The sequence below is a fragment of the Setaria viridis genome, chromosome 7 (genome assembly GCF_005286985.2).
Source record: "Setaria viridis chromosome 7, Setaria_viridis_v4.0, whole genome shotgun sequence".
NCBI lineage: Eukaryota > Viridiplantae > Streptophyta > Magnoliopsida > Poales > Poaceae > Setaria > Setaria viridis.
In genome coordinates, this window is record NC_048269.2 from 20048129 (window position 1) to 20074009 (window position 25881).

General features: G+C 47.7%; 2 protein-coding genes across 2 annotated transcripts; both read right to left on the minus strand.

Moving 5' to 3' along the window:
- Positions 1–2501: 2501 nt before the first annotated feature.
- On the minus strand, positions 2502–5806 carry LOC140220044 (two-component response regulator ORR1-like). The gene is made up of 6 exons (XM_034749309.2): positions 4954–5806; positions 4597–4655; positions 3852–3929; positions 3664–3734; positions 3041–3251; positions 2502–2951 (listed from the first exon to the last, which is right to left on the minus strand). The coding sequence occupies exons 1-6, from the start codon at positions 5087–5089 to the stop codon at positions 2802–2804; spliced, it is 705 nt and encodes a 234-aa protein (XP_034605200.1). The 5' UTR covers positions 5090–5806; the 3' UTR covers positions 2502–2801.
- A 13646-nt stretch (positions 5807–19452) lies between these two features.
- LOC117865170 (two-component response regulator ORR1) lies at positions 19453–22439 on the minus strand. The gene is made up of 7 exons (XM_072295226.1): positions 22073–22439; positions 21864–21922; positions 21237–21314; positions 21057–21127; positions 20446–20671; positions 19924–20331; positions 19453–19780 (listed from the first exon to the last, which is right to left on the minus strand). Exons 1-6 carry the CDS (start codon positions 22200–22202, stop codon positions 20191–20193), a joined length of 705 nt encoding a protein of 234 aa, XP_072151327.1. The 5' UTR covers positions 22203–22439; the 3' UTR covers positions 19453–19780; positions 19924–20190.
- Positions 22440–25881: the final 3442 nt, after the last annotated feature.

The following is a 25881-nucleotide window of genomic DNA, read 5'->3' on the forward strand; positions in this document are numbered from 1 at the left end:
TAGCCATCCGGCAGTAGTATGGTGTCAATGGTACTATTGCTCTATGCTTTCCTACAAATGGTGAATATCATCCCATGTGTGGACCATGCTTGCTGTGCACACACTTCTATTTATAAGCACTAGTACATCAACCCGTGCTACCGCACGCGCTAATGTTTTTATAAATTATTGTATTTGAAAATTATTTAGAAATTAAACTCCTAGCTAATAATCAAAATTGATTACCTACTATTCTCTTTTTTTTTCAAATCGTCAACATAATACTATATAACCTATCTTTGTCCAGTTGTAATTGATTTTTAATTAATAATTACTCTATGCACTTTTTCATCCATATTCATACTTTTTCTATTTTGTATCGCACCTCCAATCCTCCATACATTATGTTTAGCATACAAATCAATATTTTTCATTGATTCCTCACATACATGTATAAATGGTCTAAATGGTGACACTCATCATGTGTATATACTTTAACTTAGTATTTTTATATTAAAAATGACATAAATAGGTAATTTATAATCATATATTAGTTTACTTTTTTATATTTCTGTATGATGCACATGAAGATAATTAGATTAAGATTTAGGTGTTTAATTTAGGTTATTTTTAATAACAACATACGTGGGTAATATAGATAAAATTTTAGAATGACATTTTAAGTCATGCTTTATAATGATATGTATTAGTAAATTGGATGAAAATTATGGGGTTACTTAAGATTATTTTTTATAATAGCTGAGCTCGGTAATTTAGATATAGGTTTAGAGCTTATTTTTGAATATTTTCACAATGATAATGGTGGGTAAATTTTTAGAAAATATAATAGATCAATGGCTATGATTATTAGAGTTTACAGGATTGGTATTTGATATTTTTAATTTTTATGAGAATTTATCTCTTTTTTCTAGCTTGTCATAGAAATCTATATTCTCATCACTTCCTCTATATCTGTATAAATGGTGACACACATCATGCGTATAAACCTTAATTATTATATCATATACCAATAGTGCAAGATATAGATGATTTAGAATCATATATTACTTTATATTTTTAATTAAGGTTATTTGATTCAAAGCGTAGGGTTATCATGTTATTTTTAATAATGGCATGTGTGGGTAATATAGATGCAAATTTAACGGGTTACTTTAAGTTTTTAAGTAATAGTGGTGGGCAATTCGGTTGCAAATTAGGGGGTTATTTTAAATATTGTTTATAATGGCATAAGTGGGTAATTTTGATGAAGATTAGGGGGTTAATTTAGCTGATTTTATATAATGGCAGATGTGGGTAATTTATATATAGATTTAGGGGGTTACTTTAGGCTATTTTTATAATGGCATAGGTGGGTAATTTTTTAGAAAACATAATAGATCCAATGGCTATGACGATTTGAATCTATCGATTGATGGTCGGATGTTTTCCTTTTTTGTGAGAATTTCTAGGATTTCTCTAGAGTGTCCACCTAGGAATCCTAGGTGGCTTCACCTGGAGGCTTCAAAAGATGCCTCCAATTAGTAATAGTAATAAGTAAGATAGTACGAGAATCCCCGTCAGTTTTGATTAAATGTCTAAGAATCTGAAAAAGGATAGGTCTGCATTAACATCGAAATCCTAAAGAAAGGATGATGTTTATAAATAATTGAGCATTAATCAGCAATATACAATACTACCTTTCATCGGTCTTAGTCTCACTTTCTCGAGCTAATGCTACTCTGCCGAGTACAGTTGATGCTTTTGTTACTAAAATCAGAACATCTTAGCAAACATGCGTTGGCTATGACAGGGATTTCTTAATGCCCTGTATTAAGCCACTACGGAGTAGTACAAATATTTATTGCACCATTTTTTTTTCTAGCTTACTATGTTGATTACTATTCTTTTTTGGTGCAAGCAGCAAACATCAGGTTAAGCTTGTCATCATTAAGGTCCTTCATGATTCGGATCCATACAAGGAAGATATACTGAAAGAATTTGTACCTCAACAAGAGGATGAGGATGATGATAAGTAGAAGAAACATGAAGGGTAATGCTTCTCTGCATATTGACATATCGTACCATGAATCATGATCTGATATTATCCTACTTCAAGAATCGCACATTTGTAAATTGTTACGAATGCACATATTTGAAAACAAGATAATGGCATCATTGGCTCAAACGTAGAAAGGTCACACATCTGGACTCAAGCATTCTTGTCTAGCATGCATCTCTGCTGTCAGAAATGCTTTCGGGACGCAATTACACAGCTCAAGCTTACACAAAAGACATCATAATCATTGAGTCGGGAGGTAGTACCTATCTCTACCTTTCCCAATCAGAAGGATCTGATGCTGCATTTAGTCAACTTGTGTTGCCCTCTTTTTCATGGGATCTGATCGTCTGAACTACAAAACCGGTGAGCAGTTGCCATCGCCCAGGACGAAAGGCAGGAAAAGACAATCCCGACGTCCCATCAGCATATCACCCAAGATCCAGGCCAAAAAGGACGCGCCAGGTACTTGCTCAGATCATGCATTGCACTCTGATTCTGTACAAGGATACAAGGGGTTCGTTCCTCCTTCCTATGTCTCTCGACCTCACCAAACAAAGGCCACGAAAGAAGCAACCATGGCCGACTCATCGTCAAAACCCCAGTTAGAATCTCAAAGCAAACAATCTACCTAAAGGCTAGCTAAAATCTCCACGGCTGTTGGAGCCTGAAAACTTCCGGTGCTTCGGCGCAACAGAAGCTGCAGGAGAAGACCTTTGCATTTGCATCAGTCTCCTGTTGGTGCCCGTTGCCGGCTTGTCGCTGCTCAGGCGCACCAGAGGGCGAGCGAGCAGCCGCCGCCCGACGACCATCTGTGCAGGAGCTCGCCCACGCACAGCACGGCGTAGACCACCACGACGAGCTTGAGCAGGAGCGGGAAGTACTGCGACAGCTCCACGCTCGACGAATGCAGGACCTGGACAGAAGTAAAATCTGAACCGATCAGCGTCGCTGCTAAGGAATCCGAGTGAGTGAGGAGTGACAGTGAGTCAATGACTGATGTACCATGGCGACTCCGACGAACTTTGCTCGCCGTCCCGATGGCGACGCGGCGGCGATGGCAGAGGGTGGCAGCACCAGCGGTTTCCTCTTGGCCACGGCCTCGCACGGCAGGGTGGGCTTGCCGGGCCTCGCCGTGGAGCAGTTCCGGAGGCGCTGCACGTCCTTGCTCTGCAGTGGCTTCACGATGAAGTCCTCAGCACCGGCGTTTAAGCATCTGTTTTCAGAGCCAAAAGGAAAGAAAAAAAAACTCGTTACAATCTAGTATTGCCTGCAGGATCGTACTGCAACTCTGCTGTGACATTGATGGTCAAGATTGTGCGTGAATGCGCCGAGCAAAGACGAAATCTTTGTCTCGTACTGCTGCAGTCCTTGGATACGCATAATGAGATGAAGCCCTGTACAGTCTACAGGACTACAGGCACAGTACAGTCACGGGCCGAGTGAATGTCTACAGCGAGCTTTGTAAGGGCTGGGCTTTAACCCATCCGGTACTGTTCGACCAAGACCAGGCATTTAGAGGGACCAAGCTCACCAAAGGCAGCTTTTTTTTTCCTTGCCCTTTTTTCAATGCGACTTTGCATAAGAACTGATGCTGGAAAGAGAGGAACAGGAGCTGCAAGGCTCACCTGCTGATCCGCTGGGGCTCGTCTTCTGACGACATGACGATCACCGGGATCGGCTTCAGGGGGTTCAGCGCCTGTGAGGTTTGGTTTGGTTTGCAGCGTGTGTGTGAGACTGATATGAAATGCAGGAATGGAGCAAAGTAGCTTAACACATGTACACGGCAGAAATGCAGTGACAGGTTTTGCAGTACCTTGACGGCCTTGAGCAGGTCGTAGCCGGTCATCTCGGGCATGCAGTAGTCGGTGAGCACCATGTCGATGGCCTGCTCCTGCAAAACGCAAACGCCACGGGTTTAGCTTAGCCACAATGTAACACTAAACAACTGTTGGAGGCACAGAAATAAAGGTAAAGGAGGAACTTGAAAAAAGAAAGGCAGGGAGGAACAGGATTCCGTTGGAGTCTCTACTGCAGAGTGCAGTGCAGACACCCTACTGTCCCTAATCCCATCCCGTGCTGAGCTTTTACAGGGCATGAGCAGTCGCAGTCAGGTCATGTTTAACAGTGATGCGGCACTAATGCTATCTTAAGCACGGCATTATGTTTAGGGGATTTAGCAGTAGAGCACTGAACTAGAGACAGCTTTCTACAGGCTACGGTCTGTGGCTGCGAGAGACGGCAGGGCTAATTTTCTTTTCTTTTCTTTTGCCGCCATGAAAAGCGGCGACCTTTTGCTTCCAAAAGAGAGGGGCGGAGAACAGAAGCCGTCACGCGCGCATGCGCGGACGCGTGGGCCGTACGGTACGGAGAGGCGCCCGGCGCCGGCCGGCGGGTCGCCGACAGGTGGCGCAGGCGCCCATGCGCACTCTCTGTGTGGAGTGCCCGCCACGGCGCCACTGGGAACGGATGCCGGCCGGGGTTGCTTGCTGGTAATTGTGCTACTGCTACTGCACTGTGTGTGCTCTGAAATGGACATGGCGATCGATCGATGAGTTTACCTTGCCGTCCTTGAGGCCGAGGAACTCCATGGCCTTCTTGGCGCTGTCGACGGCGATGACTGCACGGGAAATTACACGGGCTGTTTAGAATCTAGCAGAGCAGCACTGACACTGACACCAACAAATTGAGATATCCTGAATGAACGCTGAACATGACACCAGATGGAATCGGAAACCGGAAGCAAATCACTCGAACTATGCGATGATTGCAGGCAGAGTAAGTTTCAGAGCTCGGAAACAGAGGAAGCACTGTTCGAGTTGGCAGTGCGAGCGAGCGATCGAGGGAATGAATGAATAAACCACAAGGAACTTAAGAAATCACAAGACGAGGTCTGAGCCGAGAGCGGCGTTGCTGACCGTGGAATGAGCCGGCGCAGGAGTCGCTGCTGAGCAGGAGCTGCGCCACCCGGCGATCCACGGGGGAGTCGTCCACCAGCAGCACCCTCATCACCCCCTCCTCCACCTCCACCCCTCCTCGTCCTCCTACTTCCATCTCCGTTTCTCCCCTCCTCTGCTTCAGGGTCTCTCCAACCGGCGCGGCGGCAGCGGCAGGAGCAAACACACGCACCGGCAAAAGCTTCTACTCGTGGTAACTGGTAAGGAAGAGGATTGCCGGCCGCGTGCTCTTATAAAGCGTGACGCCACGGGTGACCAGGCGGGAGAGAGAGAAAGAGAGCGGGGGAGGAAGACGAGGCGGAGGCAACCTCTGACGGCTCGCAGGACAGGGCCAGGGAGGTTGTAGTATGTGTCAGGCAGGCAGGCGTGTGAGCAGGGTGAGGGAGGAGGGAGAGACCCCCGAAGAAGAAGAGAGCGAGCGGGCGGGCCCCACCCCCGCGGGTCCCGCAGAGAGGGGTAGCTCGCGCGGCACGGGAATTGCTTTTTCCTCTAGATTTTGCTGTCGGGGAATCTCTCCACACCACGCTCCGTCGTCGTTCCCCACCCACACTTCTTCGCTTCTTCTTCCTCCTCCCCGCGCGCTCTTTTTTTTTTCCCTCTCATCATTTTCGTCTCTTTTATCATTCTCTCCCCACGACTTTTCTTTTCCCTGGATCACCAGAAAGATTACGCGCCAAAAGGAGGAAAAAGAAGAAGAAGAAGAAATCGACCGGGGGTTGGTTTACTCTTAACCGTTGAGGCGATTTGATTTGATTCGCAGCAATGGCGACGGCGACCCCTGGCGCGGTTTCTTTTCTCGGTGGCAGCTAGATATGGCGGGGGATTAGGAAAGGCAGCACGTGGATTCGAATTCGATCCGGCTGCCATTTCAAGTGATCGAAGCCGCTTCGTTTGGTGTCTGGTCGATCTGTCCGGGAGCTGCAACTTGCGACGTGTAAACATGGGTAGGGTCAACAGGAAAAGGACCGGGGCTTTAGTATAAGCATCCTGTGCGAGGGTGTGTGGAGTTTTTTATGTTGGCTCCCTTGATCTTGTACTATCTTGATATTTTGCTTTCCGTGTGATATTACAAAATCTTTTGGTTATCTGCTCTCGAAAGTTAAGCATTCCCCTTTTCAAAAAAAAAAAAGTTAAGCATTCTATGATTTGATGAAAATGATAGATGCAGCTTATCAAAAAGGTTCTAGGAAATTCTGAAAATAATGATGGCCACAAGCAAAGGTATGTTCTACTATTCTTAAAAACCTAGATTTATTTCGAATCGAAAATTCCTGCCCATAATCATAGATCGTATCATGGGCACCGTTGACCTGGAATTTTCGGATGAGTTTAGTGAAAAATATATAAAATAAATTGCTAGATCAGGTTTGTTTGATATGAATTCCTTTTGTTCTATCGTCCTCTGCCAAGCCCGGTCCTATAAGGTCTTCTCGAGCGGCCGGTGCATGGGGCAACGCGGAGCTGATGAATTGAATCATCTTTGTTGGAGGAGGACCATCTATAGAAGAGAGAGAGAGAATCGACTCATGTTTTTGATCGGATTCATACCGAATAAAAAGAAAGGAAAAAAGAGGTATGTTGCTCTGCTTGTGAGGAGAAATGAGGTGCAAAAATAAGAAGGGAAATATTTTTTTATGTTGGAGTGGGTCCATTGATAGTGACTCGTACTGGAGAGAGAAATTGGTCAGGTCTAATATATCGTACATCTACAAATTGAGTTGCATTTGTAGGAAACGTGGAAGAAGATAAGCGTGAGTGTAGCCGTGAAAAAAATACATCGCTTGAGATTTTTATTCTTTTTCCCTTTTTCAAACCAAGAATACAAGATTGACTTTTTTTTCATAAAAAGTTGCATGTTGGTGGTGTACTGTTTGAGAACATTTTAAGACGTTTTCCTGGCGTACGGTAACACCCCTAATGTTAATTGGGGTCATTAACATTTAAATTAAAAAAATAAATGTATCTAATAAGTTTTGTTAGCATGTGAGCACATGTGACCATGATTTATTTTATAAAATATGATTATTAAGGTTCGTATGTTATTGTTACAGCTAAATATAAATTAAAAGTATAAGTATGAAAAGTACGAAATTTTGCTCCAATATAGTTAAAAATCTCAAATACATCATTCTCGACTCTCGGACATGTCAAAAATCCAAACTAACTCTGTATCCCTATAGTCAGCTTACGCTTTGTGTCATGAACTCCTGATCAACACGTAGGCTTCGAAGAGCAAAGTATTTTAAAATGGGTCCAACTCGTCACTCGTGTAAATGCAATAGAGTCCTGCATCTCTGAATTCCAGCTTTGCATGAAATTCACCGACCTTTGGCTCAGCGATCTCCTAATTTGTGCGTCAAACCTCCTTTGAGCTTTTACGAATGTTGCCGCGCTATGTTTCAGCTACCACTTTTAGTTTGGACTATTTGAATTATTCTATTTGAAATTGCAAGAAACTCGTACCCAAACTCATGACTCTCTCGGCTTCTTCATGAACTGAATGGTTCCGTTCGTGTACGCCGTCAGGCCACCGTCAGCACCGGTGTCTCCACGCGCCGGCGCCTGCGTCCAGCCCACTTAGAATATCTTGCCTAATCCATTGTTTTTCTACGCTAAAATTTTTTGAATATCTTGCGAATTGTTAAGTTTAATTTTAAATTGGATGCTAAAATTTCAAAGTAAGGATTCACTCTTAGTTATTTTTTGGCAAAACAAACCTCTCAACCAAAAACCTTGCACAGCTAAATATATATCATAGTCGGTAAGTCCTGTGAAGTATTACTTTTTCAGAAGGTGTCACTTCTTCTGATGTTGTATCAGTGGGCTCGATGTGATGTCTTTTTCTCGGTGTCGCTGGCGCTTGTGTAAATAGGCGATCAGCTTTTGTTTTTCAAATTTTACTTTTGTTGTACCTTTAAAATCTTTATATTATTCGTGTATTTTAACTCTTTTTTAAACCGTTGTACCACCCTCGTGTTGTATCCTTAATTTGTGTAAAATCTAGCATGTTTGTGCTCACCTTCGCGCAAGATTTGTGGTGTATTGTTTCGATCGAGATATTTAGTGGTTGCATCAGACTTGACCCGACAGCCTGCCAGATGAGTGCATATTGACTGGATTAACCATTAAGACGATGGTTAGCGCATCTGGTTTAATTTGGACGTGAATACACGTACATCTTCGTTTATGTACACACGTATACTGTGTTACAGTGTAACCTCCCCCTGATATCTCCATCGTGTATCTAAAGATAAAACATCCGATCTATTAACGGTGGAGACACACAATAGTACTATACAACTATACATGATTACTGTACAATGCAGCAGCATTTCATTTTCTGCGATCAGTATGTCAGCAGAGGCCGTCAGCCGCTTTGGATTGTTGCCCTTGTTGGCACCCCCCTGCGGCGGCCTCTCCTTTTGTTTGTTCCACTGCCACCCACACCAGGCTCGCTACGCTGCGGCCTGCCGGCCTCCTCCTCTGCTGCCTTCATTCATTTGGCCCTGAGCCTCTGACACGGCGATGTACCATGTACCGTGGCCTGGACCGGGTTTGCACGCGACGCGATATGCCTGGCTACGTGAGTGGCACGATCGTCGAGGCTCTTGATGATACGAGATATGGTGTCAGCAATAAGTACCATACACGAAAAGCAAAGCTTGGTACGTACGTGTTGGTGTTATATCGATCATAACACGGCGTGCATGGGGGGCTTTATTCAAAGCCTGTCCGAATACCAAAACATCTGTACCAAACCGGTGGATCTGCTCGGATCTTGCAAAAAAAAGTAGGCGCGTCACCCCTATTCGTTAGGGTTCCGGTCCATACAGTCGATCGTCGCGAGTAATGGCCCGCGATACAGATTACAGCTGATGATGACAGAACAGATTTTCATACAGTCCGTGCAATGCGCGTGCGCTATACAAAATTGATGGATGGCCAGTTGGTCCCTCTTTATTATTTTGCAAAAAGGAAAGGCAAAAAAATCTCATATCACTGGGTGTCAAAATAAAGGTATCTGGCTCAAATATTTGGAATTTGCAAGGCTATTATTAGTTGGCCTTAAAGTCACGCCATCCTTTTCAAAGTATAGATTGTTTTAGTTCTATCCTAATTCAAACATATTTTATCTTGACCACATTATAGAAAAATGCACAAACATCTACAACGCTAAATTAGTATGTTCAATCCATCATTAAACATGTTTTCATAGTGCATTTATTTGGCATTATAGATATTTTACTATATTTTTCTATAAATTCAGTTAAAATTAGATAAGTTGTCTTATAGTAAATCTAAATTTTTTTTGGGAACATATAGACTAGGAGGCTTTTCCAGAAGATTTATGTCGATCTCATGTTATACATAAATCTTTCGAATATACTAGAAACAAGCTATTAAGAAGGAATTCCATAGAAAATCTAGAGGTTCAATCAATCCTACTATGTTGCAAAGGTATATTCAGGGGGTGTTTGGTTTCGGGGACTAAAGTTTAGTCCATGTCACATCGAATGTTTAGATACTAAAGGTCTGTTTGGATACAAATTCCTAAAGTTTAGGATCCAGAAAATGGTAGTCCTAAAATTTAGGAGAGGGCTGTTTGGATGGAATCCTAATCTTTAGATGTTAGAGGGAAAATGACTTTTTTACCCCCAATTACTCCTCTAAATGCTCCTGCACTGTTCACATCATTAAATGCTTACCGTTGCTGTTTGTGGCGCGCACGGCCTACTTTGTGGCGCAATTACTATATTGTATTAAACCAGCTAATATTGTTCCTAAAATGTTATCTCTAATGCTCAATCAAGTCACTTAATTCAAGTCAACACACTAATTCGGCAACTAATTCAAATCACAAGTTCAGCATCAAAATCCATTGCAGAATACATCAAGCCACAAATTCAGCAACTACAAGTCACTAATTCATCTAGTATGTAGGCACTAATTCACCCTAAATTCATACTAGAATACATGATCTCGGCACTAATTCACCCTAAATTCATACTAGAATACATGATCTAGGCACTAATTCACTCTAAATTCATACTAACTAACTTTTAGGCAGCAATTCAAGTAGTATCAAGGTACCAATTCAGTACCTAGGCACTAATGCAGCAAGTATGAATATTATCGATAGCAAGTATCGATATTATACCTTTGAGCCTGGAAACACAACTTCCACAGCTGCATCCTCAACGATATTTTGTTCATCGACATCAAAAACATCCTCTGGACGGCTTGGATTTCCTCCACCACGACCTGCACTGCCAGAACCACCAGCGCTAAATGACCTTGCACACCCTACTCCACCTCTGCTGGCAGACTCTTTGCTGCTGCCGGCACCCCTGCTGCCGCCTGCACCTTGACTGGAGCCGGCCCCTTTGCTACCGCTAGGCCCTCTGCTGCCGCTGAGCCCTTTTCTGTCGCCGGCCAGTCTGCTGCCACCAGTTCCTTTGCTGCCACTAGCTTCTTTGAATCCTATAGCATTTGGACCTGCATTGCGAGCCGCGCGTATGCCAAGAGTACGGCTAGCGCGGCCTCGGGGAACACCATCTCCCCGAAGGAAGTCTGAGTACGTGCTCAGATCGAGGAACTTCTCAGCCTGGAAGTTGAGGTCCAAGTTCTCTAAGCCGTGACGGGGAGCAAATGAAGACTCGGACTGAGAGAAAAAATCGATTCCGCATGGGGGATTTTGTGGACCGGCCTGGGGGAATAAATCCTCCAATCCATCATCGTCGTTGCCCTCCATGAGGAACTGATGGATCTTTGGGGGCACGGCGGAGGATTGGAGGGGCTGAGGAATTCGTGAATCTTGTGGACGACGTGGGGAGCACCTGACCTCGTGGATCTGCATTCGGGCAGGCAATAGGTGGAGGAGGCGTCGGAAGGAAGGAAATGGCGGCGGCGGGAAGAGATGGCGGCGACGATGAGAGATGGCCCAGAAGGATGCGGCAAAGGGAGGAGATGGCGGCGGCGAAAGGAGTAGGAGACGACGGAGGGAGGAGGTGGCGGTGGGGGAGGAGTAAGCGACGGAGGGAGGAGGTGGCGGCGAAGGGTGGAGATGCGGTAGAAGAGCCGCGGGAGGAAGGAGAGAGACGCATGCGGGGGAAGAGCTGCGGGAGGAAGGAGAGAGAGATAGGGAGGGTGCGGCCGTGGAGAGAGAAGGGGAGGGCAACAGGGGTAAAGTGGGGTTTGGGGGACCACTTTTAGGAGAAAAAGGATCCATTAGTATCTCTTGGCCCTCCTAATGAAAATAACCCTTCTGAACTTTAGTAGTCCACTTTTAGAATTTATGTTTGGATACATATGTCCTAAAAGTGTCTTCAAAATGGAGTGCTAATTTTTAGGATACTGTATCCAAACAGGTCTAATTAGGAGACTCAAAAGAAGTTACTATGCGATGACGTATGCAAAAAGTGAAAAGGAGGTCCCTTAGACCTATCTGTTGATACTGTGTTCTCCCAAAAGTGGAGAGCTCCTCTGATGGATAGATGGCGCATGCACGCGTGTCGAGCCTGCATCGGAGCATCATAATGAACATGCTCGCGTACAGGGCCTAAAAGGCAAGCACGACCGCGGCATCAAAACCTCTGATTGCTTTGAGATCTCGCGCACTTGACCCGGGCGATCGATCGATCGACGATCGGAAAGCTCCCATCTACTGTCGCAGATCTCTCTCCCTGTCCCAGCAACATGCATGACCCTCTTTTGACCCGTCGGTTGGCCGGCCGGCCGCGAATCTACGGCAATTATACGCCTACAGTGCCCATGCCCCCCTGTTGCTTGCATATCACACTACAGCTCAGTGGCTTTACTACAGAGAAACGCCGCTGATGCAGTGTGGATGGAGGTTGCAGCTGGAGATGAGCATGGGAGCTGGCATGGCCTACAAGAGCTCAATGCATGTACGATTGCACTGCAGCCGATCGAAGATCTGGGCTGGCCAGTGGCCACAGCGTGCACCAATATTGGCAGTACTACTACTACCAGCTACCGATTCTCCAAACAAAAAGGCGTCGCCAAAAGAGACGATGCCGATTGCCGAGATGGCACTGTTAGTGTTAGCTGGGGGCGGAAGATCACGTCGTTCTCTCGGATCGGATCGGATCGCCGGGCAGGCAGATTCCCCACCAATAAATCCCGAGAAAACGATCGCGCGTAGTACGTGAAATCCCCCGCAGAGATTCTTCGTCGTTCTGTGCTGCGCGCGTGTGGGTGGGTGTGTGTGTGAGAGGGGGGTGGTGGCGTGGAGTAAAGGAAGAGGGACAAACGATATCAAGCGTCGGTACAGCGAGGGATATCAGCAGCACTAATTGTTGGTGTCCTGGAGGAGGCCGAGGGAGGACCTTAGTTGATTGGCCGCCGAACAGAGCAAAAGTCGTGGCCGTGTGTACTCTTCACGAAGGTGACTAGATTTCAGACCGTTATTTGCAAGAAGATCGAAGCCGACAGAAACGGAGTCGAACACCACACAGTGACGCAGGCGAGCGCACACGATCACCATGTGCCGGGTAGCGTCTCTACAGAGAGATTCCGAGGAAAGCAACGTATGTACAGGTACAGGTGATAGATGGGAGTCGGTGAGAAGCGAACAAATTCCAAATCTGCGGGGGACTGGCAGGGTGTTATCGTGGATGTGTGGGGGCAGGGCTTAAACGCCGGGAGATCTCGGCAAGATCCTCGATGGAACGGAGTGGGTGGATGGTCCGGGGGGCTCCGGCCAGGGGGGACGTCGTCCTTGTGCTCGCCGAACGCGGACACGTCGTCACGGGTCTCGTGGATTTGTCTCTTGTCATCTCGCGCTCCATGACTTGACCACCACCAAATCAAGCCGCCTAGGTTTTGTTCTCGCGTCACGGGCGTCGGTGGGCAGCGTACCAGACTACCAGCGGGGTTCGGTCGCGGAGGCGTACAGAACGGCGCAGCGCAGCGGGGGGCACGGAAGAGGAGGATCCCGGCGATCTGAGTGCAGGCTCACCACTGTCACACATCAGATCCGTGACCGTGACGCGTGCTGGCTGGTGCCTAGCGAGCGAGGACGCCCGGCGCCTCGGTGTGGCGGGTACTGTGGCGCGGCAGCTTTGTGCCTTTGTTCTCCTGCTGGTCCGGGCCTGGGGTCCACGAGATCTAGTACTTGGCAGGATGGCAAGTCTGGCGGTATATCCCATCCCCGCCGATGCCTTGCTTTGGCGATCTCTCGCTGGACCGTGATCGTGATCGGTGGCGCTGCCACTGTACTGTGCGGTACACATGTCGAGACGATGCCAATTGCCACATGCCAATGCCGGCTCAGCTGCCCAGCATGCAGATCGACCGGGACCTGATTTGTGGTGCGATTGACCATACATGCAAAGGGTCCGCGCGCAGCGCGCTCAGCTCACTCGCTGGATAAAAGTGGATATGATGCTTGTCGAACGGACCGGCGGCATCTGACTCACTGACAGGGTGAGTGCAAGACCACGGTGGCATGCCGTCGAAAGCAAAATGAAAGAAAAGCGGCATCCCATCCGATCGAGCGGCAAGCGTACGCCCCGTGTACTCCCCTATCGAGTAGGGTGTTGCTGTTGCAGGTGGAGTAGCATTGCGCGCGGCAGCTTTTGCTCGATTCGACCGATCATCCCATCTGCGTCTGGCGGCCTTGACTCGCGCCTGTTCCACCAGATCATCCGCCGGGCACGCCACGGCACGGCAGTGGACAGTCTCTCGCCTGCGACTGGCCGGGCGATCAATATTGACGCGATCGATGGATGCAGGCTGCACGTTGCACTGCGCAGGACAGGACGGGTTCCTATGCTCGATATGGACTCCACAGAAGAAAAACTCGATATGGGGATTGCCAAGATTTGCCCTAAAAAAGTTGTACCGGGCACGGTGAATACGGTACGCCTTTCCTATTTTCTTCTTAAAGCAAAGGACATAAACAGATCGTGATCCAGCACTGAAATCTCGAGATTAATTAAAAATTTCAATGTCATCCAGGGGATAAGCGAGCTCGCTTTCTTGATCTGGTGCTTGGCAGCCTTTTACCTTTCCCATTTGGTGTGATCGATCTTTTGCTGGATACGGTGGCTTTTTGAGCGTCAGTGAAGAGAGGCGTACCGCGTACGTACATGCTGGCGGTGTCGCGGTACGGTGTGCCGCTGTGAATGAAGGTAGATACGGTGCTGCCGCTAGCACTAGGACGGACGCGCGCGGTGCACTTGCTCAGCATTTATGCTTGCGACAGAGGTGTGCTCCTATTGAATTTGTCCACCATGTAAGAATGAAGATTACACATCAAATTTGAGACCGGAAAAACTGGTGGTTGAATTAATATTTTGATGATCATATCAGTGCCAAAACAATAGGTATTTTTAATTGGAGATAGCAGGCTATTGTGAAACTTTTACACATTCAATTGTCATGTACGACCATCCTTATCGTATAAGAAAATAGAAGTACAAAAGATTTTTTGCTGACACTATAAATCAATCTACCGAAGGATACTTTTTGCAAAAGAAAAATGTAAAGTAGCTACACGTTTGATGAGAAAATTTCACCGATTTTTTTGCAGAATATGGCTCCTATAGGTAAAACTCCTAGTGGCTATTTCGACTAGGGAAGGAGGGGAGCTCCGTTTCCAAGACAAGAAACCGCAAGGATCTTTTGCTTTTGTTGTCTGCCCTGGCGTGGAAGGCAAGGCAAGCAAGCAAAGCCATGCAAAATGCTGCCTCCCAAATCCCATCCCAATATCAACATACCATCCACAAGACCACAAAGATCTTCTCAGAGTAGCTGCACATATGGCCTATCCTTGTTTGCTCACATGGGCTGTAACCCTGCAAGTGAACCAGCCATCCCTCCTGACCCAATGGGAGCAGAGAACAAAGTCACAAACCAAACCAAAGCTCAGAGAGTCTCCACAGACACAATCAATCTTGACCAACTAAAAAAAACTACTAAAGTGCTGAAGAGCTTGTCATTAAGAAAAAGTTGCTCTCGTTGCAATTGGCATGCTGATGCATTCCACGGAGAGAGAAGAGGAGAAAAAAAAGAAATACAAAAGAAAGAGCATGGTCCATTGAGAATGATGGGTTTCTCAATTTAAAAAAACGGCCTTTTTTTTGCAGGTGAGACACCCACATGCTGGAATACACAGGGGCAGCATCATGGTGTCTCCCTTGTCACTGTTCGCCCCCTTTCCGTTCGTGTCTGGGACTCGGGGGGCTGCCCTTTGGCTGTGCTACTGCCGTCTGGGCCAGGCGATGCTTTGGTGGTAGGATCGAGTAGATGCCACCGGCGTCGCCGTCGGAGGATCCCGGCGAATTTCCGGAGATCCTGAGAGATCATAGACATGTGACAGCAACAAATACGATGTCGTCTCTCGCCGGCATGTGGACAGCCAGCCGATCCGTACGCCCTGCAAGCAACGGCATTTTCGTGACATATAAGGTTTCAGTTTTCTGCATGACGACTACACCTTTCTGCTTGGAAATCGACGTGCTAAAATTTGACAACTGCGCAACGAAGTGAAATCATCCGAGTTACTTGCACAAGATAACAAATTTAACGCTGACGTAAAGCCAAACTTTTAGTGCCTGGAAGATTGTTGCCGAAAAATTCAACGAGCACGGATAGCAAAAATCCACTCAAATTTCCGATCGGCCGGGTGTTCTATCTCCTGACACACATGTTCTTTTGATCTTTTCTATGTCTAGGAGGCTAGGAGGTATATAATGACGTATGCAAAAGGGGAAAAAAAGATCCTTTAGACCTTTCCATTGATCTTGTTCTCCAAAAAAGTGCCCTGGCCATCCACAGCGCGTCGCCGTAGTGGTGCTTGAAATGGAGAGAGAAGAACTAGGCTCCGCTCCGCACAGTGCAGCTACCGATGCCCGCGCCAGAAAAATGGAGAGCGGCGCATGCACACTGCAACAGTTATACAAAAGAAGAATTCGAGAGTATTACGTGCTAGCTCCTCTTCCTCCGCCAACTTGTAGGCGAACTACTGTGCTCGAAACTGAATACGCCAGCTGCGCGTGCGCGTTATCTCTCCTCTTTTCACGCTATCAGTCTGACGGGCCGAGCGAGACCATTGGCCAGCAGACGAAGCTAGACCAAAGCTCCCAACTTTGACATTATGTAAAAAGAAGATTCCCATCACATCAAACTTACGGTACATGCATGAAGTACTAAATGTAGACGAAATCAAAAACTAATTGCACAGTTTTGTTGTACTTTGTGAGACGAATCTTTTGAGCCTAATTAGTCAATATTTGGACAATAATTCACAAATACAAACGAAACGCTACAGTTGCGCATTTATGGTAAAATACCAATTTGACCACTCCCAAATTGGAAACTAAACAAGGCACTAGACACGACCGCCGACCGGTGGTGGTGTGACGCGCAGTGGTTCTCGCGCCTGCACCCGGCCGTGGCTGGCTGGTCGCGGGAGCACGGCTCGCCCATAAAAACGTCGGACAAGTACGCGTACTGGCCGGTCCGGCCGTCCAAGGCAGGCACCGCGCACGAGCGAGGGCCCGCCGGGTGAAGATGCACATTGAAGCGCCGACTCGGCCGCTGGTAGCCGGCAGCGGCAGGGGCGCGTCCGGGTCGCTGGATCCTGGTGCCGCCGGGTCAGGGCGGATCGCGAGAAGGATCCGGTGATCCGACTATCTGAGGAGGACTGGCACGTCAGGACGATCAGCTGATGCCTAGGGTACTGTATCGGTCGGTGCAGCACTGCAGCTTTGTTCCCCTGCCGTCTGGTCCGGTCCGGCCCGGCCTGCCGATCAGGAGTCAGGACAGGGCTTGGTGCCCAGAGTGTCTACTTGGCAGGAAGGCAGTTTCTCCTTTTTCTTTTATCTATGACTACCTTCTGCTGGATCCTGGAGTCGGTGACGCCTGCTGGTGATCGATGAAGTGAAGCAGGACATTTGAATTGGCGATCTCCTGCCGGCCGGATCCTCCTGTGAGTCTGTGACTGACGACGACTCTTTGATCAAAGAAGCTGCGTAGGAGAGTACTCAGCGCTGCTGCACGGGAGGGGATACCGTCCGACCGCGTGGGACCTTGCGTGTTCGCGTGCCCGATGCTGAAGATTTTTCTGCTGCAACTGCTGCTTCAGGGGAAGTGTTGAGACGATATGCTTTGCTTCCAAAACTTGTACGTACATCGTGATCCAACGCTGAATCTCGAGTTTATTTGAAACTTTTATCACAAAAAGCGACCTATCTTGCTTCTTTGGTATAGTAACTCATTTGGTGCTTGGCAGCTTTTTCAGTCACTTTGGTGTGATCGATGTTTTGCTGGGGACGACGGTGGCCTTGAGCGCCAATGAAGCTACTACTACCACTAGCACAAGGAGACACGCGGTGCCCTTGATGACACTATGCTTCCAAGGAAGATGTCATTGTTGACTAGTTAAGTCTTATCAAATAACAATAAGTTGAAATATAAAGTGAGTTGTTCATCTTTTCCTATCAGGTTATCTACGTGATACTATGAGGACATGGTTTTTTTTTTCCGCGTAACACCTTTATGTTTCACATTGGCCCTAAGACAGTATTAGGAAATACTAGTGGCTATCATTATAAGACACTACATGTGTAGAAAAGACATTATGCCTTTGACTTCCTTTTGCAAAAAATTTTTATGTAAAATCTGAAAATAAATTGCATGAATAGGGACTATAATATTGCATAATTCTCCAAAATTTCAAGGTGAATTATAATGTGCGCATGATTTTTCCCTAAAAGGTGTCAACTTAAGAGCATAATGGTCTTTGGCCTCTCCTCTAGTGTGCTACAAATAAAATCACAATTATGTGGCATTACAAGTACTCATGTTGCTGTACTAATTTTAAAATTAGTTCGCGATATGAAAATTAGACATGTTGTGGATTTTTTGAATTTATTTTGGTGATGCAGTGATCTTGTTGGGAATTACAAACATACATCGTAAAGAAAACTGTTAAAATTTGTATTTTGGGAACCATGTTTGTATCCAAAACACTAAGTATTTGTGATTGGAGATAGTAATAAATACTTAAACTTTAGACATATATGCACTTATGTTTGTCGTACAAAAGAGAAGAATTACAAAAGAATATCATATGGATTTTGGAGAAAATTTACTAATGATCCCTTGGAAACTCCTGCTTGCTGTTTGAATTGCAAGTGACGAGAAAAGGGGTAGACTAATACCCTAGTGACTAGACGTTGCTGATATGCCCTAAGACTAAGCATGGAGGTCAGCTCCAACTCCAGGATAACAAACAAACTGCCTGGATCTTTTGCTTGGTTGTCTGCCCTCGCGTGTAAGGCAAGGAAAGCAAGCAAAGGGATGCTACCTCCTGATATCAACATATCATCCTCAAAAAATCTCCTCACAGAGTAGCTGCACACATAGCGGTGCAGGGAAGTAGGAAATTATTCTTGACATGATGTGAGCCTGACCCAATGGGCACATAACAAATCACAAAACAAACACGAAGGTAAGAGCCTCTAAAGACACTAGTCTAATGCAATAATCAAAACTACAAGCTGATGAGAGTTTGTTGAAAAGGTTGCTCTTCGTGCAGCTGCAATTGACACGCTGATGCATTCCAGATAGAAGAAAAAGGAAAGGAGGAGGACAAAAAATCAGAGAAAGGGCATGGTCCATGCCATTTAGGTTTCTCAGCGAAAAAGATGATCTTTTTGGCAGGCGAGATACCACATGCCGGAATATACAGGATCAGCATCATGGTGTCTACCCTGTTACTGTTCCTACCCCCTTAATGTTCGTGTCCTGGGCTACTGACATGTGTGGTCGCGTGATGCCCTGGTAGTTGGATCGGTAGATGCCACCGGCGTCGCTGTCGATGGATCCCGGCGAATTTCCGGGGATCTTGAGAGATCGTGGACATGTGACAGCAACAAATACGATGTTTCTTGCCCGGCTTGTGGACAGGGACAGCCGATCCGTAAGCAACGGCGTTTTTGGGGACAGATGTCTTTTTTTTTTGAAATGATTGGGGACAGATGTCTCGTCCATCTCTCCTCTGTATGACACATCAGCATCTTTTAGCTTGGAAATCGAACGTGTTAGGGGGTGTTTGAGCCTAGGCTAATTCGTGAGACGAATCTATTAAGTCTAATTAATCCATCATTAATAAATGGTTAGTATAGCACCACATTGTCAAATCATGAACTAATTAGGCTTAATAGATTCGCCTCACGGACTCTCTCTATGTAATTTCCTAATTAGTATCTAAACATCTGATGTGACAGGGCTAAATTTTAGGCCCTTGAGCCAAACACCCTAGGCACAGCAAAGAAGTAATTTTGTTATTTTGTTTTTGAATTATCTGCACAAGAGGACAAGTTTTTTACAATTACACTGATGGCTACAGGAGCATGAAGAAGGTAGGGCTGAAGGCAGCATGAGCATACTGCCAGACTATTTGAGTGTTGACGTTGCACAAGAGCCAACTACAAAAATCCACTCAATTGATTGGAAAATCCCGAGAATCAGGTCTTTACATCAAATACGATATGATCCAATTATCTCAAGTTTTTGGAGTAGTCCAGAAGAAATATAAATGAAAACAAAAAGGCAGATGGGGTAGCAAGCATTGCACAAAGCGGCTTCTTTTTCACACAGGAAGCTAGTACGGAGTACAAGGCAACATCAAACTGAACATGATACTGAACGCTTCTTCCTCAACGGGACTTGTGGAGATTCGGGAACGGTCCATGAACATGCTCGGGCATGAAATCGTGCCTCGTCAGGATCCCAACAACGAGAGGTATCTGGCTCTCTGCAATGGACAAGAAAGAAATTAGCTAAAGGCACAGGTTTGTCAAAAAAGCATGACAGGTTATGCAACAATAGGAATTCAAAACAATGCCCGATGCTGCAATATTTGATCACCGGAGTAAAGCGTCAAGGAAGGAAGCTCACCATGGAGTCTTGGGCACAACCAAAATGTGCCTTAATCCCCTGATGCCGCGGCCTGTTCCAAGTGACATTTTTCTCACCACTGTGTATTCTGAGGTATCTGTTCTGGGAATCTGGGATGGAGCCTGGCTTGGTGAAACCAAAGTGACCACATCTTTGCAGCGCGAAGCCAGCTCCCACTGGTTTTCACTTTTCACCGTCTCTTTCATGAAGCACTTGTCCCTTCAGCAAAACTGCACTGCGCTGCAACGGTTCTGCTGCTCAGGCGCGTCACAGGGAGAGCGAGCGGCCGCTGCCTGATGACCATCTGTGCATGAGCTCGCCCAGGCACAGCACGGCGTACACAAGCAGGACGAGCTTGAAGAGCAGAGGGAAGTACTGCGAGAGCTCCATCCTCGACGAGTGCAGGACCTGCAGTGACAGCAGCAAAGCGAAGCCGATCAGCGTCGCGCAACAGATCTTGCCTTCTCAATTTTCTTCTCCTGTGATGGAACAACCAGAGGCGTGGGGGTGGCAGTGACGTACCATCGCGAGACCGGTGAGATGTCCCCGCGGGCCCGACGCCGTCGCGGCGCCGACGGGAGCGCGGTGGTCGGAGGGCGGCGGCGGCGTTATCGGCGCACTCTTGGCCACGGCCTCGCGCGGCGCGGAGCCCTTGTGCCTGGCGGCGGAGCAGCTCCGGACTATGCGCTGGACGTCCTTGCTCTGCAGGGGCTTCACAATGAAGTCCTCGGCGCCAGCGTTCAAGCATCTGTTGTTGTCAGTAACAGAGGAGTTAAGAGCTCGTTACGATCAGTCGCCTGCCAGGACGTATGATTCCATCACACAATCAATGGTCAAGATTTTGTATGGGTGCGCAAATTTGAAGACGAAATCTTTGTCTGGTACTACCAGTCCTTGATAATTACGAGTAACTCATAATGGGAGAAAGCAGGTCGAGGAGTACAGTAGGCTGAGTGAACTTTTACTGAACAGCCATGATGCATTACAGCAAGGTTTATAAGGGCTTTAACCCATCAAGAACTGTCAGGATGTTTTTCAGCAGACATTCAGAGGGAACAAAGGCACCAAATTTGCACAAAAACTGAAACTGAAAAAACGAAAGAAACTAAATACTCCTGGAACAGGAGGGTTACCTGCTGATCCGCTGGGGCTCGTTCTCTGACGACATGACGACCACCGGTATCGGCCTCAGGGTGTTCAGCGCCTGGAAAACACCCGTGAAATTTGCAGTGTGTGAGGGTGAGACAATGAAATTTGCGTACGCGTTTCAGCAAATGCGGTGATTTGTATGCAATGCATGCTTGTGTGCTTACCTTGATGGCCTTGAGAAGGTCATAGCCAGTCACCTCAGGCATGGAGTAGTCGGTGAGCACCATGTCGATGGCCTGCTCCTGCAAAATGCCGCAAGCTCAACTTTTAGCCTGGTATTTTTTAAACCACTGTTGGAAGCACTGCACTGAAATAGAGGGAATGCAGGAAAGAAAACGAATAGGGACAGGATTCTGTTGGAGTCTGCACTGTCCCTACTCTCTCGTCTGGTGCTGAGCTTTTGCAAGGCATGAAGCAGAGAAACCATACCCGAGCAAGCTTCCTCTAATGCAGCACTGACACTATCATAAGCATGGCACTTTTTTACTGTTAGGGGCAGTGGTACTACACTACAGCTTTTTTTCAGGCTGTTGTGCCTTTGGACGCCATGAAAATTGAAAAGTGGTGACCATGTGCTTCCAGGAGAGAGAGGAGAAGGGAAGAACAGAAGCCGTCACGCGTACGGTACGGCGCGGCACCATGCGTTGTGTGTGAGGTGTGGTGTAAACCAGCACGGGATGCCGGGTCAGTCTTCTGCTAGCTACAGCAAGCTGAATTCTCCTCTTCGCACCAGCTAGTAGGAGATGATCAGAAACTGTCAAACGGATGGTGATGAGAGCAAGGATTTTTACCTTGCCGTCCTTGAGGCCGAGGAACTCCATGGCCTTCTTCGCGCTGTCGACGGCGATGACTGCAAGCAAACTGAGCTAGTCAGACCCCAGCAGTGTTGTCAAGCAAATTGAGCCCGTCAGACTCCGCCGCCAGCTCTGTAACCAGAGTCAGAAAGAGCAAGCAACAAGAGGAAGTAGCAGAGTGCTACTACTGTGCAGGCTGTGCTGACCATGGAAGGAGCCGGCGCAGGAGTTGCTGCTGCTGAGCAGGAGCTGCGCCACCCGGCGGTCGACGGGCGAGTCGTCCACCACCAGCACCCTCGTCACCCCCTCCTCCACCTCCGCTCCTCCTACCTCCATGTATTCTCTCCCTCGGTCTCGGTGTCTCTACAACAGACAGCAGCGGGGGAAACTTCTAGTCGTGGTAAGAAAGAGGATCGCCGGCTGCTCTTATAAGCGTGACGCCACCACACAACCAAGAAACGGCCAGGCGGAAGAGGGAGAGGGCGAGGGCCGAGGGGTGAAGTGTCAGGCGTGTGAGCGAGCGGAGGGAAAAGAGAGGCTCTGATGAAGGAGAAGAGCAGGAGCGTGTGGGCCCCAACTCGCGTGCGAACGAAGATGCTATGACGATATGTGGGGCCATGCCTGATGGCCCACATATCATTGGCAGGACGTCTCGCGTGGCACGGGAAGGGGGAAATGCCTTTTCGCTCTACCCTAAGATTTTGCTGTCGGGGAATCTCTCCATGCTCTCCTCCAGTTCCTCTTCTTCTTGCGCGCTTTTTTTTTTTGTTCCTCTCTCAAATCATTTTCGTCTCTTTTCCTTTCTCCGAGACCTTTTTCTTGGATCGCCAAAAAAAAGAAAGATTATGCGTCGAAGAGGAAATTTTGCTTTTGGCTAATCTCAACCGTTGAGGTTGCTGGAAGGGCCATTTGGGTGATTGAAGCGGACGGATATGATTTGATTCGCGGCAGTGGCTTTCTTTTCTTGATGTCACTTGTCAGCTAGATACGGTGGGATTTATGAAAGGCAGCACGTGGATTCGGTCCTGCCTGCTGTCATGCGTCCGCTGGTTTTGTTCCGGCGCTACAATTTGCATTGCATTGCATGGTTGGTTTGGTCAAATGGGAAACGGGGAAGGGGTAAGGTGTTGAACTTTGGTATAAGCTGAGCATAGTGTGTGTGTGTGGGGGTACTTCCCCGTTTCAAATTATAAGTCACGCAGGTTTGTTTAAGTTAAGTTTATCTAACTTTTACTCAGTTTATAAAAAAAAATATTAACATCTGTAGCACTACAAGAATTTATAATTCGAAATAGAGGGAGTACCATAAATGATTAATGGATAAGTGGCCAGTTGATACTATCTTTATCATTTTTCAAAAAGAAAACTCGCATAGTTGTATCTCACTGCATATCAACAGAACCATTAAACTGGGACGGTCTCAAATTATGTGGCCCCTCGCTCATGCCACCACTCAAATTGACTTGCATTTAGCAGGGCCTTTTGAAAATGTTTCAAGCAAACAATCTGCTAGGCTTAAGCTTTGCTACACATGTATGCAAAGGGGGAAAAGGGATCCTTGATGCCTTTCTATTGATTCTGTTCTCCAAAAGATGCCTTGGGATATATAGATTGCACATGCCAAGCCTGCATCAAATAAAGCCGCGCAGCAGCACCATAATGAACAGGCGCAGGGCCTTTTTAGGTTCTTCACACACAAAAGTTCCTTTGCCTTGAGATCTCGCCATTATTTGGCCTGGTAAGCGAGCGAAAGCAGCTTTGGAGATCTCCCCAGCACTGACGACCCTCTTTTAAGCTTTGACCCGTCGATTGGTTGTGCATGATTTGTGATCTCCACACAGCAATTATATTATACACCTGCAACCCCTGTTGCTTGCGAATCACAGCGTATCTCGTGGCTCTGCTACGAAGAACTTATTACGCCAAAGGTTTGATGCAGATAGGCCACGGATTACGTACATGCGCCAAAGATCGGCGGTGCAGACACATACTGGTGATCTCTGTTTCCTCGTACGCAACTTTAACAACTCGATCAGGTCTCTGGTAGGAAAACGGAGTACACATCGCAGACGAGACCACGCATGATGAGCCGGGCAGCGCGTTTGTACAGGGGATCCGAGGAAAGCAACGTATACGCATGCACGGGGTGGTGAAGGGCAGGTCGCGTCGGTTCCGTGCGTCCATGCTCAGACCTCCGATCCTTCTGACACGACGTGTGACCCGTCAAATCGATGCGCTTAGGATTAGTAGCTGTCGGAGTTCAGGAGGGGACAGATTAATGGCTGCACGCTCGGACCGATCCTCCGGCACGGCGCTCGTGGTGGGAGGAGGTGGTCTCGGCGAGAGGTAAATGGAAGAGAGGAATCGCTGGCGGCTGGCAGGGTGTTATCAGGGGTGGGGACGTGGGGCTGGGCTTAAAGGCTAAACGCCCGGAGATCTCTGCAAGATCCTCGATGGAATGGAGTTGGTGCAACGGTGGATCTCAGCAATTATGTAGATACATAATTAATTCTACTCGGTAATATACCCAATTAAGAAGAGTTATTAGAGATACTTTTAGCATTGCTACTATCTTAATAATTTTTTAAAATAGATAGTTTTTATGGGACGGAGGGAGTATGGCTCGAACTCTTAGGCGAACTGGCGGCCTCTCTTGTCACGCCACCGTCGGACGGTCCGGAGACGTGCGCGCGGCCGAAGAGAAGCAGGACGGCGAGCAAGCGTACCCAACCCGCGGCAGAGCACGCGAGGCCGGCCAGTCCCTTCACCGGACCTGTCGTCGCACGGGTTCCGGTCCATTACGCGGGCGCGGGCGCACGGCTGCCTTCATAAACCTTGGCCACGTACGTACGGGCACCGCGCTCCGGCCGTACTCGGCCGCGACGACCGGCCAGCGCGCGGCCAAGCCCATTGAAGCGCCGAAAGCGGGGTGGCGGGCCATTACCTCCGGGATCCGCCGTACGCGCTGCCGCGGTACGCGCGCGGCGCGACCGGCGCACGGGCGGGTTCGGTGGCTCGGGCTAGCGTACTCCGTACAGCAGGAGCAGGCAGGGGCACGGAAGCCGAGGTTGGCGCGTCGGACTCGCCGGATCCCGCGCGGCAGGGCGGGGCGAATCGCCAGGAGGATCCCGCCATCCGTGGACAGCAGGCCGGCGCGCGCACCAGGCCGACTGCCTACTGGTGGCTTTCTGCTCCTGCCTTCTCAGGACTTGGGTGGCCCGCGAGATCTTGCCGGACGGCAGTTTCTATCCACGTCTTACTTCGACGTCGACTTCTTGCGAGATCTGTGGGGGCGTTTGGTTCCTTTGCTTATTTTTAAGCAAGTGTCACATCAATGTTTAGATACTAATTAGGAGTATTAAATGTAGGCTATTTACAAAACCCATTACATAAGTGGAGGCTAAACAGCGAGACGAACCTATTAAGCCTAATTAATCCATCATTAGCAAATGTTTACTGTAGCAACACATTGTCAAATCATGGACTAATTAGGCTTAATAGATTCGTCTCGTCGTTTAGCCTCCACTTATGTAATCGGTTTTGTAAATAGTCTACATTTAATACTCCTAATTAGTATCTAAACATTCGATATGACGGGTGCTTAAAAATAAGCAAACGAACCAAACCAGGCCTGTGTCCGGCGGAGCGGATGACGCCGTGGCGATCTGTGAAGTGGAGGCACCGCTGGCTCAGCTGTTCAGCGTGCAGATCAGCAGCTACCGGTTCAAGTGAAGTAGGAGCCCACCTTTCGAGTGGAGAAAACTCTTGCTCGAACGGATTGGGCGTTTCATCGATCCGAATCAAGAACCGGCGCGCCGCATCTGATCGGAGTATCTGACTGACGAGGGGACGGGACGAAGGCCACAGCCCGTCCCGGTCCCGTCCTCCCCGCGGCGGCGGACCTCGATCCCGGGGTGCAAGTGCAGCACGGAGGTTGGCGCGTCGGGGCCAGTGGTTCCTCGCAAACTGGCCAGGCGGATCGGATCGCGAGCCGAGGATACGGTGTTAATGTTTG